At 32.3% G+C, this 14437-nt stretch overlaps 1 protein-coding gene across 3 annotated transcripts in view; it reads left to right on the top strand.

Annotated features, from left to right (window-relative positions):
- LOC140062698 (G-protein coupled receptor 54-like) overlaps nt 1-14437 on the top strand; it is a 43346-nt gene that overhangs the window by 24995 nt on the left and 3914 nt on the right. For all 3 annotated transcript variants that reach the window (XM_072109007.1, XM_072109008.1, XM_072109006.1), the window contains one exon: nt 8092-8566. In XM_072109007.1, coding sequence (XP_071965108.1) covers nt 8246-8566 — 321 coding nt within the window. In that variant the 5' untranslated portion in view covers nt 8092-8245. The remainder of the gene's footprint in view (nt 1-8091; nt 8567-14437) is intronic.

Raw genomic sequence — 14437 nt, 5'->3', positions numbered from 1 at the left:
TTCGTACTTTCGGTACTGATTTTAACCACCTGATGTAACCCTGTTTACTAATTAAATTAAGTTAGATAATAAGTTATTGACGGTTAAAACGAATTTAGGTTCCAAGATTTGCCCCAAATAGGGGTGTTTTCCGACCGTGGTATACACTGTATAATGGATGTCCGTCTTGAAAAATACCCGCCACAAAAATGCGAGGAGGCTTCGCATTTTCCTATCTCCTCCTACGATAATTGTTTTTAATAGCTGAAAACCGGTTGAACAGCTAGAGTACACCATCATAATGTTGAAGACAGGCCGATTTTCTTTAAAAAATACTATTTTGATACATTTAATATACGTTTTTACAAATGTATTGATTTGTGATGAATGGAACATTCCAAATTATTTGGTTTAACCATAGAGGTATAGATTTAGATTTATGGGCCCCCTTGGAGAATAAACAAAAATAGTATTGCAATGCTGTACAATACTGTTAAGGTATTAACCACTTTTGATCGCAATTTGAATCGCAAATTTCTTACTGTGAGTGTTGGTACTGTTAGATGTAATATAAAAATATATACAAATAAACTTTATTACTGTGAGTGTGGGTAGGCCCTACTGTTAGATTATAAACATATAATATACAAATAAACATTCCAAATTATTTGGTTTAACCATAGAGGTATAGATTTAGATTTATGGGCCCCCTTGGAGAATAAACATAAATAGTATTGCAATGCTGTACAATACTGTTAAGGTATTAACCACTTTTGATGGCAATTTGAATCGCAAATTTCTTACTGTGAGTGTTGGTACTGTTAGATGTAATATAAAAATATATACAAATAAACTTTATTACTGTGAGTGTGGGTAGGCCCTACTGTTAGATTATAAACATATAATATACAAATAAATAAACGTTATTACTGACAGTTGCTTCTCAACGTTTGTATTAATTAATAATTTAAAAATATATAAACGTCGTAGTGGTGTATCGTTACATGTACTTTACTATTTCAATCGACTATGACAGTGAGAGTTTTAACAAAATACCGTATCAAATCGTAAATGTTTTACTGTATTTAGTGGTATATTATTTATAGGCCTATAACACATTAAAAACAATATTTCATTACTGAGTGGATAAGAATATATTTTAAAATGTTTCCTCTTTGTACCTATCTTCTTCCCCCATCCCTCAACCCTTAATGTTACATACAAAACACAAATTGGGTTTGTTTAAATGAGTCCAAATAAAAAAATTTGACTCATTTTGTTTCTCTCTCGGAAGTAATTCCCAGGGTGCTAATTTTGGTTGACTACATAAATCATTGTGTATATTTATTCGTTTCTGTAAACGACAATGTATTATAGTCCTGCGGTACGTACACTTGAAATCTCCATTTTTTTCTCGCTGGAAATACTGTGTATTCGAGAACCATCTGTGGGCACGACCTAGATGGTACGCGAGCGAAGCGAGCGTGCCATCTAGTATTTTAAATACAGAGTAATATAATAAATATACATCCGATAATGAACATATAATATAATACAACATGTTTGTCCATGTTAAGGATGAGATAAATGTACCTAGTTTTTTAGACATATTCATAATGGCAAATGATGTCTTCTTTTAAAAATACAGTACTATGTTTACCCATTACATGGAGTTAGTGTAGTTGCATGAAACTCTATATTCAAAAGTAAGGAATTGGAGAAATATGGTATGTTCGTAGAGCAAAGTTTTTCGGGTTTTAGAATTTCATTAATTTATTAGATCAATGGCTTTCTTATAAAGCTTAGGGTTGGTTGAAAGTTCCCATAGTTGCACCACTTTCATAAATGAATACCAACATGTAAGAAATGCTCACGTTTTTGCAATAAAACTGTCTTACATTACGTCAGTTGTTGTATACAATTTCTATCATTTTTTAATACCTATTGACATTGTAATTACACTTTTTACATTGTTGAATTGAACAATAAATTAGAAAATTTTTCAAGGACAAAGGTATTTTGATATGGTCGTAAAAATATTATATACTTGACCCCCAGTGTATCAACTTATCTAAAAACCTATTATAATAATTATCACTGTTGAGCTTCAGGCCATTGAATTAATAGGCCTACAATAATGAGGGCGTAAACATGCCTGTTTACCCAGTAATTTTCCTTAATTGTGTATTCTTATTATAATAATAATAATAATAATAATAATAATAGCGTGATAATAAATTATTGGAGAAGTTCAACTATTCTGCTGTTCTATTATGTTTTCTACACTCCTTCTAAGTTGTTAGTTTTTTTTCTACACTCTTTCTTCCTTCAAGTTCTCACTTCATTGGTAGTCTCAACTTTTTTTTTAATTCTTACAATAGTTCCTTTAAGTTCTTTTTTTTAAGTAGTTGGATATTTAATTTACTTTTCCATATTCTCTCCTCCTTTAAGTTATTAGTTGTAGTTAGTTAGTTAGTTTAGTTGGTATTTTAAAAGTTCTTTTGGTAGTTGGACATTTTAGTTTTGCACACTCTCTCCTCCTTTAAGTTCATAGTTCTTCTGTAATTGGACATTTAGTTTTCCACATTCTCTCATAAGTTCTTAGTTTTTGGTAGTTGGACATTTAGAAAATATCTTCTCCGTAAGTTCTTAGTAATCTAGTTTTCTACACTGTCTTCCATTTAAGGTCTTAGTTCTTTGGTAGTTGGAAATTAGTTTTCTAAAGTATATTTTCCTTTAAGTTCTTAGTTCTTTGGTAGTTGTACATTTAGTTTTCCACATTCTCTCCTCCTAAGTACTTAGTACTTTGGTATTTGAAAAATAAATTTTCTAAGATCTCTCCTCGTTTAATTTTTAGTTTTTTTGGTGGGAAATTTAGTTTTCTAAAATCTCTCTTATTTTAAGTTCTTAGTTTTTTTGGTAGTGGAAAATTTAGTTCTCTACAATAACTCCTCTTTTAAGTTCTTAGCTTTTTGTAGTTGAAAATTTAGTTTTTTTTAATCTCTCCTCCTTTAAGTTCTTTTGTAGTTGTACATTTAGTTTTCCACATTCCTCTCCTCCTTCCAGTTCTTAGTTCTTTGGTATTTCTTATTTGGAACAAGTTCATTGATTGTATTCTCCATAAATTTCCAACTATCAACAAAATTAAATGTAAGCCTAAATGAAGAAACCAATCCCAACAATAAGCTGTTGATATACGTATTATTGTGGTAATCTGCAAGAATGAAAAAACGTTAAGTTGCCCCACATGAAAGCATTGTATTAATGCAGACATTCCTACAATTAAACCAGAACTGCTTTGGTATGCAACCAATTGCAATGATATCTAACTGATGTAACACCCGCAATATGGGGCTAAAGTAATTCTTGAAAGTACGCATGCTCGACACAACTGAAAGCGTCACTACGTACATTTTAGGTGCACATTGTACCACCTCTTCATAAACGCAACTATAACAGTTTAATACCGGGGTATTACCATGCGTGGTAATATGTATATACTACTGCAATCTATAAAATATTTAAATATAATACAGTTTGTATATAAATGAAAAGAAACAAACGTCATAGTTGCTGTAACCAGGAGGAATATTTAAATCAAAGATCTATAGTTATGCGCCCAACGGGAAACGGTAAACGTTATATATTCGCATACTATATTGGACATCAACCTTAACGAGTCAGTTGTGTGTCAGCAAATAGGTAGTAACGTTTTATAATTTAAATAAATTTATGAAATTGAATTCTTGCGGGTAATCTGAGGCCGGCTGTTTTTTGAATTTTTAAATAGAAATTACCTATTCGTATTTTAACCATTTCGATTATCATCATCATTCTGTGTGTCTGTTGGTATTAGTTAATTAAGTACAAACATTTTTGTAAGTAATATGGCAACGTGGTGACCGGGCAATGAAGCTTATCCGTGCGTTCATTATTGAGTCCTTCTTGATCCTGATAAGCTGTATAATGTTTCACTCTGTCATTATGATTTAACACGAGATTGATTAAGGAGCTCGTAGCAACACATTAATGGCCAAGTTCATTCATGCACTTCTTTAATGAAGCATAGTCTGTAGTGTTAAATACGATTGCGTCCACACATTGTTATACAAGTAAAGTAACAAATGTAAAGCTTATGTTTGATCGATACCTTGGGATGTGGATTATTGTAAAGCTTTAGCTCAATCGACTAGTCTTTTACGTGGTTGTAGTTTTTGTCTGTACAACTTATTTATTATATTATTTTCTAGGTACTGTATCCATAATTTGTTGAAATGCAGTATCAAATATATCTTCCCTGTATACTGTACTTCTTCTCACTCTAGTAGCCCTTGTATAAAGTTTAATCGTCTCATTCTTCGCATTTTAAAATAATCTTCGTGTTCTTGCCCTGTGATCTTACTTTTTCTTCCCTTGTGATCATACTCTTTCTTTCCTTGTGATCATACTCTTTCTTTCCTTGTGATCTTACTCTTTCTTCCCCTGTGATCATATTCTTTCTTCCCTTGTGATCTTACTCTTTCTTCCACTGTGATCTTACTCTTACTTTCCCTGTGATCGTACTCTTTCTTCCCCTGTGATTTTACTCTTTCTTTCCTTGTGATCATACTCTTTCTTTCCTTAATAATAATAATAATAATAATAATAATAGTACGAATTTGTAACGCGCCAATTCCAGCAGTAAGTAATTAAAGGCGCGGTGTATGAGAGAGCTCAATTTGAAAGAAAAAGATGGGTTTTCAAGGCAGATTTAAAGGCGAGAGTAGACGAACATGATCTAATAGAGGCGGGTAGGTCATTCCATAGGCGAGAGGCAGCAGAAGTGAAGGTGCTTAAGCCATACGTTTTAGTGATCGTACTCTTTCTTCCCTTGTGATCCTACTCTTTCTTCCCTTTAGATCATACTCTTTCTTCTCTTGTGAACTTACTCTTTCTGCCCTTGTGATCTTACTCTTTCTTACTTTTTTACTTTACATTAGCGACTGACAACCAGACCAATTACGAGGCTTAATAACTTATTATAACCAATGCCTCATTTTCATCTGATATGTAATGGATTATTTCACACTATTGTACTGAATATGTATTTATAATGTAAAATGTAGAGTATCATTTATTCTCTAGACACATTGCATTATTATTGATGAATGCTAATGAAACTCCCCTAGGAAACATTCAATTAGAGTTATAATAATAAATTTTTTTTAAATGAGATAACTCTCACTGGGAAATCTTCTTAGATACAAATATATAACCTTTTTGTGTAAAAAAAGTGCGTTTTGCCAATTATGCATACGAAGGTCAACATGTATAACCACCACACAATTATAACCATTACGGACCTCTGTACATGTTCATTAATTCAATCAATCATTCAGTCAGATTTATTTATATTATAAAACGCCGATTAACAGGTCATTATTTCGGTATATGCAACCGACCGACCGAAATCATCAGTAATACAAGATCACGTGATGCACAGTTGTTACAATCATTAATCGTTATGTTTTCTTTAATATATTGTCATTTAATAGTCCTTTATATAAATTTATTAAAACAAAATGTGAAACATTCAAATCCTAAACCAGACTGATTGAACTTGTGGTTTTAACTTGCCAAAACTTTATACCATTTTCGACACAAATTGTCGACATATCCCAGTGATAGTATTTGAGAAACATCATAATACTGGTACTGGGTACTGGTACTGGTTCAAATAACCGTCTCACAGAGACATCTGGTAGCCATTGACTTAAAGTTGGCATTTGGATGTGTTACTTTTAAATGTACAGTATGAGAGTGACTACTACCAATACACCGAGATAATTACCTTATGAAATATAATTGCTTCTTATTTCTAAAGCGTGGTTCCCACTAGCGACGCAACACAAGGACGTAACGCAACGCAAGTGAATTAACCAATCACAAGCGATGGCTTATTCGCTTTTGATTGCTAACTGTCTATAACGTCGCTTTTCATTGGTTAAGCTTGGTTCCCACTAGAACGTAACGCAAGGACGTAAACGCAACGCAAGCGTTTTAACCAATGACAAGCGAAGTTATAGACAGTTAGCAATCACAAGCGAATAAGCCATCGCTTGTGATTGGTCAATTCACTTGCGTTGCGTTACGGCCTTGCGTTGCGTCGCTAGTGGGAACCATGCTTTAAAACGCTTGCGTTGCGTTTACGTCCTTGCGTTACGTTCTAGTGGGAATCAAGCTTAAAGACAATCTTATCTATCCTATAATTACATTTTTAATGAATATGCACGTGGGTAACTTTTCCTTATTTTTTCCCTTGTCTTTTTAATGCTACATTACAGCCTATTCTATTCTATTGTATTATTTAGCGCTCCATAAATACTGACTTCTGTGGTTTTTTTTTATAATTTTGAGAGCTTGAGATTATTAAGGGTTTAGATTTATTATATCTCGATTTTTACGGTAAAATACATAATCATTTCTGACTTGAGGAAGAACGCTCATAATGCTTTCTTAATTGCCGATATTTTTCAATTCAATTAATTTTGGAACGATAATAATAGATAAAGTCTATAACCGACTAATTATGTTATTCTGTTCTTAATTACACTTTTTGAAGGTCTACTGATTCATTGTTTTTGTTTGTGAATACTACTGTAGTTTCAATCGATAATTCATAACGTCAATCTTTTCTACAGGATTAATAGTGAAAAGTGAAATAATAATTATTTTAGCTGCAATGTACATATTTCGTATAAACAGTATTATTTTATTAAGTATTTTAATAATAATTGCCTTACGTTTGTCAACAGTTTCTAATTTGTTTTAAATTGATAATAACTCCACTTGTTTTCTGGTATGTAAGGACGAACGAGCATCATTAATCAAGCACGCGATATTATATTTCCATAAATCAATGGAAAGAATCAATTTCAAACGTGAACCTAACCATCTCAATATCTTAACTCCAACAAAAAGTCATTACGATTCGACTCCCACCTCTGATCACTACTCAACATAGCATTACTTACAGGTCGAATTTAAAAAAGGAAATAAAGTCATCGGATATTTCCAAATTTTCTTAATTTCACTTTTTCCTGTTCCATGTTTTCGTCGTCATTTACCAAAAACCGTTTACTATTAAGTGTACACATTTGTTTTCATTCTATAATAAAAATAAACAGCTCTACCTTTTAAAACATTGAAAAATAGAACATAATTTGTTGGAATATTGAATTACCATTTTGAAGAATCTTTAAAGAAAGATTTAAAAATATAAATTATTTTATTCTCAATGCTTGAAGATAAATGCACTTATAACATACATAATTATTCTACTGGTACACTTCAGGTGTTGAAACATTTTTGAATTCAGTCAATCAAAAACGATCAATCATTCAAAAATCTTCCCGCTCGTACTTGTTGCTTTTCTCTGTTATTGCTATTTCCATTTCTGCCGACAATCATTTTAATTTGCCCATGGCTCCAATATTGAGAGAGTGTTTGACAGTACATGATGATTTAAGCACATCTAGAGTATAATAATGAAAACTATGTCGTTTTCTTGATTCTTTTTTTGTTCAATTGTTAACAAAGATTTAATAAAAGAATTAACAAACTTAACAAAAAATTCTAATTTCTAGTAGAAAATGGAAAATAAATTTCCATTATGATATTGTGGGAAAAGTAGGTTTTTCCTATGATTTGTCCTGACAAAGAACAACGTATCAAGTTGCTGATTTCTTCAATTTCTGAATAAACATAATTTCTGTATATTTCACAATTATGACTATTATGATACAGTTTATGATAATACGAATATGCATTATTACGATTAATATACGTAATGAATACCTTTAAATAAAATTGTAATTTTCTTATTTTCAGATAAATTGTTTTTCTTGGCAATTTAAATAATCAGTAAGATTATCTGTTCGATTTCTGCTGTTGCTAAGAAACGGTGGCCAATTATGTTTATAGTGACACTAGCTTGTTTGTTGTGTATATTACTAGTATTATGATTGGTAGCCTTTTAGCTCAAACCAGACCTTTACTAAGCGGCACTGATTGATTTCAGCATGTGGCATTTACCGTGTAATAATCGATTGTTATTGTTTTCTTTATTCTTAGTGCACGTGACTTAAAGCTAACGATAGGATCTGCGTCTATACAAGATAGAGGAAACACTTGTCTCAGAAGTGTGTACAGTTCCATCGGCGGCGGCGGTGTGCTAACAAACTATACGAACTAAGATCATTTCCTATTGTCATTGGCGCCAACGATAATGGAAGGAACTACGCAAGTTCCCGTTACGATTACCGTAGCATACAACGATTCGGTTGTAGGAACAGCCGAAAAAGTCGCTACAATTGTATTTCCGACGATAATGTTACTAATCGCCGCTATTGGAATTTGCGGGAATTCACTAGTTATTTACGTCGTCGCTAAACACCGTGATATGCACAACGTTACAAATTATTTCATTGCTAACCTCTCCGTAACGGATATAGCTCTGTTAATAATCTGTGCAATTCCAACCGCTGCTAACATTGCCGGATGGGATGCAACTCTTTTTCTTTGTAAAATCGTAACTTATATGCAGTTCGTAAGTATTTTCTATTTATTTGTTGACTGATGTATGAAAATATTTGAATATTCTTGTTTTGTTCTTCTTTCATAGCTCTGAATATTCAATATTATTTTTATATTTTATTGAGGGCCCTAAATGATCAGTTTCTACATAGAAACTGAAAAAGACACTTAAAGCAATAGATATGGTAATAAATATATATTTTTGGATTTGGCCACCCTGGGTAAATATTACCGATAAATAAAATTCTCGTGAGAAAAATATACTCCAGATTGTTGGCATACGATCACATTATAAAAAAACTCATAACAATTTAATTTGAATATTTATCATATTTATTATATACAATGTGGATTAATATAATATATTTGTATTAATTATCTATTGTCTAAAAAAAACCATGACTGGCAGAAGGTGGTGTAATTAATATATGATTAAAAGATAATTAAATAAATGCATCACGACCAAATTGACCATTCACTCCCGGAACGTAATCAAATGAAATTGTTGTTTTCAACACCTTGCATTATAAAAATCCAGTCATATGTGAGATAATTCATAGATGTGGAAGCGAACTATTGCCATTTGTTGCTCGGTGATACGTTCTTATTAGAAGAGATGTGAGAGATACAATGTACACGTGTTTCCCATAATAAGAAATTGATGGGAATTCTTGAATGGCAACATATATTCATTAAATTCTATCTTGTTTGGTTTGACTAACTCATAAGGTTATTATTTAAGTATGGTTTACCTGACGAAAACGAAAATTAATTAAACCGCCATGAGTTTTGAACTACTGACCGTACGTATGTACAAGTATCAATAGCAACCGCTACGTTAATTATAAAAAAAAACGAATGCAGATTTTCCATTATTAACTTACACCCGAACGCCTTGACAGGAGCTCGGAAGTTCTCGGCCATATTTACACGTCACACAGTTATAAGGACGCCGAGAGAAAAAACACATTAAAAAGTATAAATTTGTATTGTTTCCTTGGACTATATTCATCAACAAATGGCATAATTAGGCGTTAATGGGGTATCAAAATTACCAGAATTTTACCGGAAAGGTTTTTAAAACTACAGTTCAAAACTGCCCCGGTGGAGTAAGGTGGTATTACCTTCTCTGTGTGGTATGTATCTTTGCGATTAAACCTTGCTACAATAGTGAGGTTATTATCAATGCTGTTGCAGAGGTCTATATTTTATAAGCAATTTTAATTTTAAAATTTTAAGCCTGGAGCTACTTTTAATAATATTATGCTTGGTTGTTAACATATTTTTAGCCCACTAAACTAAGGAAGCGTATATGACAGTACCACGTCAATAATGATAAAGAAAGGCCTAATAAGTCAACATTATGCAGACAGACAGGCCACTTAATATATGTATTTAAAATCAAATGATAAAGACTTCAATGAGAAACTAGGGTATAGTCGGTGTGTTTACACTTGGACTAATCAATACAATTATTTAGCCTTTCTGTTTGTGAACATTAGGCCTATGTCTACTCTTTTCATTTGTGTTTTAAGCTGCCTGTTGACAATGTTTTCCTTTTAGCTTGGTTTTCATACTACTCCAATTCATGATAGTGTGATATTAATACACTCACATAATACAGACCTAGAGCTGCTAGTTACTTGAATTGCCATCTAATCAATAGTCAGGTACTTGGCGCACAGATACATTCGTGTTCTGTATAATTAGTATGATTCCTATTCGAAATTCTATCATAAGAATGCTTTTCATAACCACAATATCGCTCTTAATTGCATTGGTATTTTCTTGTATTGTATTGATTAACTGTGATGTAATTGCCCTGTATAATACATACTAGGGAGCTTTCGATTGCGACGACCTGGGAACAAGTCAGGTCATTTTAATCAATTGGGCGCATGCGGGTAAGTATATTCGTTGCTTTCAGTTCCGTGTGGACTAGTCTTAATTTTAGACGGCGATTCGACTACAAACGGATACATATCAAAAGATAGTAAAAACATAAAACAGCCAATGGCTAAAAAGCAAGTCTATTAAATAATAATAATAATTTGGTTTTTTTTGTCTTGTGTGGGTTCGTCCCACTTTTATTATCATACTCTATTATTATAAATATTAAATTTTGTAAGCATATTTTTTCCTCTCGTTTATATGTTACAACGTTTAAAGCAGTTGTAATAGAACATTTGCTGTATATGCATAAAATGATTTATTTTGATGTTTTTAAAACCATATTTGCCTTCGTTATTTTACATTTAAAACAAAATTCTAAACGATAATGATGGAAAAGTCGCAAAAATCGAAATTCGAAACCGGAACAGTTTGCTTGATATGCATATTTGGGGGGGGGGGGGGGGGGTGTTATGGTATTGTTCAAATTCGATTGGATAGCGAATCTTTTTCATCCTCGTCGTGGTACGGATGAGCATAGATATATATTTATAACTATCATAACGTACTAAAACAATCTAACAGTTTTTCTTTTACGTTAACCCATTTAATAATAATAATAATAATAATTTTGCAGTTGAAGCAAGTCTACGTAAGGTAGACGTTGAGCCATATGAAGTAGGAGCAAGCTGGAAAAAATAGATCTAAATGGCAAAAGTCACCAAACATTTGATATTCAATAATATTATCTTTCGTTTGTAAAATAACTTTAACGGATAGGCTATTGTTTATCTAGTTTAAAAAATTTCATTATTAGTTAACCATGGTATGTCCAATCTTTAAAACTTCTCCGGTGCTTGTTGTAGAATTCTTGCCGTCTTACAGACTCACTTGTCTGGATAATCCGACAACAGGTCATCTTTTGGTTTTTTTATCTGCACTACTAATGTTTTGGTAATTACTTCAGAGTAGACAGTTTGATAATCTAGAAAACAAGAGCGTTATTGAAGAACTCATTAAGTTTAAAATTTCGTCGTTAGCAATACACCTGTTTCTACAATGAAAGATATGTAGTTAAACATAATCATTTAGTGTAATTACAATAGTATTATAAAAGTCGGAATATCTAATTATTGTTAGTTAAGTGGTAATTTTATGTTGACACATTCCCGAGTGTCTTTTTAGGGAAAGTTCAATGCCATTCTAATGGCTTCACCATCTCTCATAAGACTTGAATTAAGAAAGACAAACCTATTGTTAACATCCATTATTATGGCATAAACATACTTATATAGCGCCTTTATTTGTTATTTCCTTTGATAAACGTATTGCCATGATTTCAATCGAATAAGAATTACAAATTTCTTATTTAAAATATTGATATATAATTGATTCCAGCTTCAAATGTTTTTGAAGTTTATTTCAGACACCGCATATGACTTAATATAATTTATATATGTGAATAAACATCTCAAGGAACTGTACAGTACAAACATCTAAAATAAAATACTAATAATAAAGTATTGATAAAAACAAATTTGAAAGTTAAAAATATATATTCACAGAAGCCACGCTGATATTGTAGAAAAAGACAACTATCATAGTAAGATCTGAAAGGGTATGCCTTTGAAAATTGTATAACTGCAAACTTAATTTATCCAATCCATATCATATTTGGTTACTCATCCTTGCCTGTTTGGGGCATCGTTCGCTATGCCAATGGAAATACATGTATTCACTATTAAATGACCTTTTCCCCTTCAGGTATGTTGATAACGCTTCTAATCATTAACAGTTCTCCATCTCGGCACTTTTAAATTAATCTGAAAATGAATTTATCACTGAATTTATCGTCTTGGAATACCTGAGGTTTCAAACTCTAGAGAGTGAACAGATGATAAAAACGATTAATACATAAATTATTGGAAAAGTAAATATAGATGATGTATAGATGGGATGATTTTAATGTTGTCAAAGAGTACATTACTGTAGTTCACTTAAAATGTCAAATATCAGTATGTGGAATACTGCATATTACCTGAGGCTTTTCACTCGATACTTTAGAAGATAAATAAATTAATGTCAAAGGTGTTGACAGGTAGAATAACGAGCAGGAGAATACTACCTCTGGCTTAGACTCGGGACAGATCTCATGTTCTCGTATTAGTAAACAAGCAAGCTTACCGCAGGCAAGAACGCTGGAATCGGCTTCCGTATTTTTGTGATTAAAGTTTAATCAAGTAATTCCAAAGTTTATGTTCAATCATGGAAACATAATTCTTTCTACGTGGTTCTATCAAGCTAAACTGGCAAAGACATCAAGATGTTTCAAAAATAATCTCAAACCGAATAAAGCGATTCTGATTGATTTGATATCGATTTTTTTAATATCCTTATTTTTATTTTATTTTAAACCGGAACAACAAGATGACTTAGCTTTTCTGTCACCTGCCTTTGGGATTTAGTTTCCCGCCTAAAATAAATGGTGCTTATTTCCACATAAACCTTTTCTGATAAATAGTTGCTTTCATTAAATTATTTCAATATCGACTTCCACAAACTACATCATAATAATTTATATTATAATCAAAGTAAATACACAATTAAAATACCCCAAGACGAAATGATTAATGGAATACAGACATTGGTGTAAAGACGACATCCAGTCCCAAATGATTCGTTGTAGACAATTTGACACTCAGTTCATAATAGCTAGGGTGGTGGTGTAGTATTCCATTCCAATCCCCATATATTGTTAACATCTTACTGTCTATGATTTTCATATCCTTAGCATAAGCATAAAACAGAAATATGATGATATGTGATGTGATCATTAAGAGCATCAATAAAATCAGCAAAAGTGGAAACGTGAAAATAAGGTAGCGTTTTAAGGAGCAGCAATGGCAGAAGTAAAAACAGTTGTAATTGCAATATGTAAAAACAAAAAGGATTTTTATCAAGAACAATAAAATATTCCTGCAGTTGCAACTGTAATATGTTTCATCAGGAGCAATAGAACGATAGCAGCAATACTACAGTAGCTACAGTGGCAACTACAATGTGTATTGAAACTGTTTCATCAGGGGCAGCAACGAAAGCAGCGAGGCTGCAGTAGCTACAATGGCAACTACAATGTGTGAAGATAAAACTGTTTCATCAGAAGCTGCAGTGAACAACAGGAAGACGGCAGTAGCTACAGTGGCAACTAAAATGTGTGATAATAAGACTGATCCTTCAGGAGCAGCAACGACAGCAGCAAGACTGCAGTACTGTAGCTACAGTGGCAACTACAATGTGTAAAAATAAGACTGGTTCATCCGGAGCAGCAACGACAGCAACAAGACTGCAGTAGCTACAGTGGCAACTGCAATGTGTGAAGATAAGACTGTTTTATCAGGAGCAACAATGACTGTGAAAACTGAAATAAATTAAAATAATACAGGTCATCGGGAGCAACAGCAATAGTGACAACGACTGTAGCAGCTACAGTTGCAACTCTAATATGTGAAAATAAAGACGATGCCATCAAAAGGAGCCAGCAGTGGCAACTACATGTACAAATTATAGTAGCAGAGACAAGAAAATAACCCTAGCATCAGTAGACTGCAGTACGTATCGGGTTCATCAGAAGGCATATTCACAATACATTCAATATTAGAAAAATTCTTTAACATACAAAATGTGAGGATCAAACTATTGAAGATAAGAGTAGTAACTTATTGTGTTTTTTATTTCTTAAAGGTAATCTCTAGTATAATTATAATTATTTTCCAAATTAGAAGTCTGACTTGTAAGTTAGTGGTGTGTGTTTACGACCCTCATTGGAATCGTGTTGTTATTAAACTGGTTATAGTGAAGAAATTAAATTTATATTATTATTAGTTATTCGGTGGTTAAAAGACTTTAACATAGAAATATGGGCAAGTTTTCTCTTGGGAATTTTGATAATATAAACTAACCGAAAATGGAATAATAATTATATAAATCCAAATTA

This window comes from Antedon mediterranea, chromosome 11 (genome assembly GCF_964355755.1).
Source record: "Antedon mediterranea chromosome 11, ecAntMedi1.1, whole genome shotgun sequence".
In the NCBI taxonomy this organism is placed as follows: domain Eukaryota; kingdom Metazoa; phylum Echinodermata; class Crinoidea; order Comatulida; family Antedonidae; genus Antedon; species Antedon mediterranea.
This window is presented reverse-complemented; position numbering and strand designations above follow the sequence as displayed.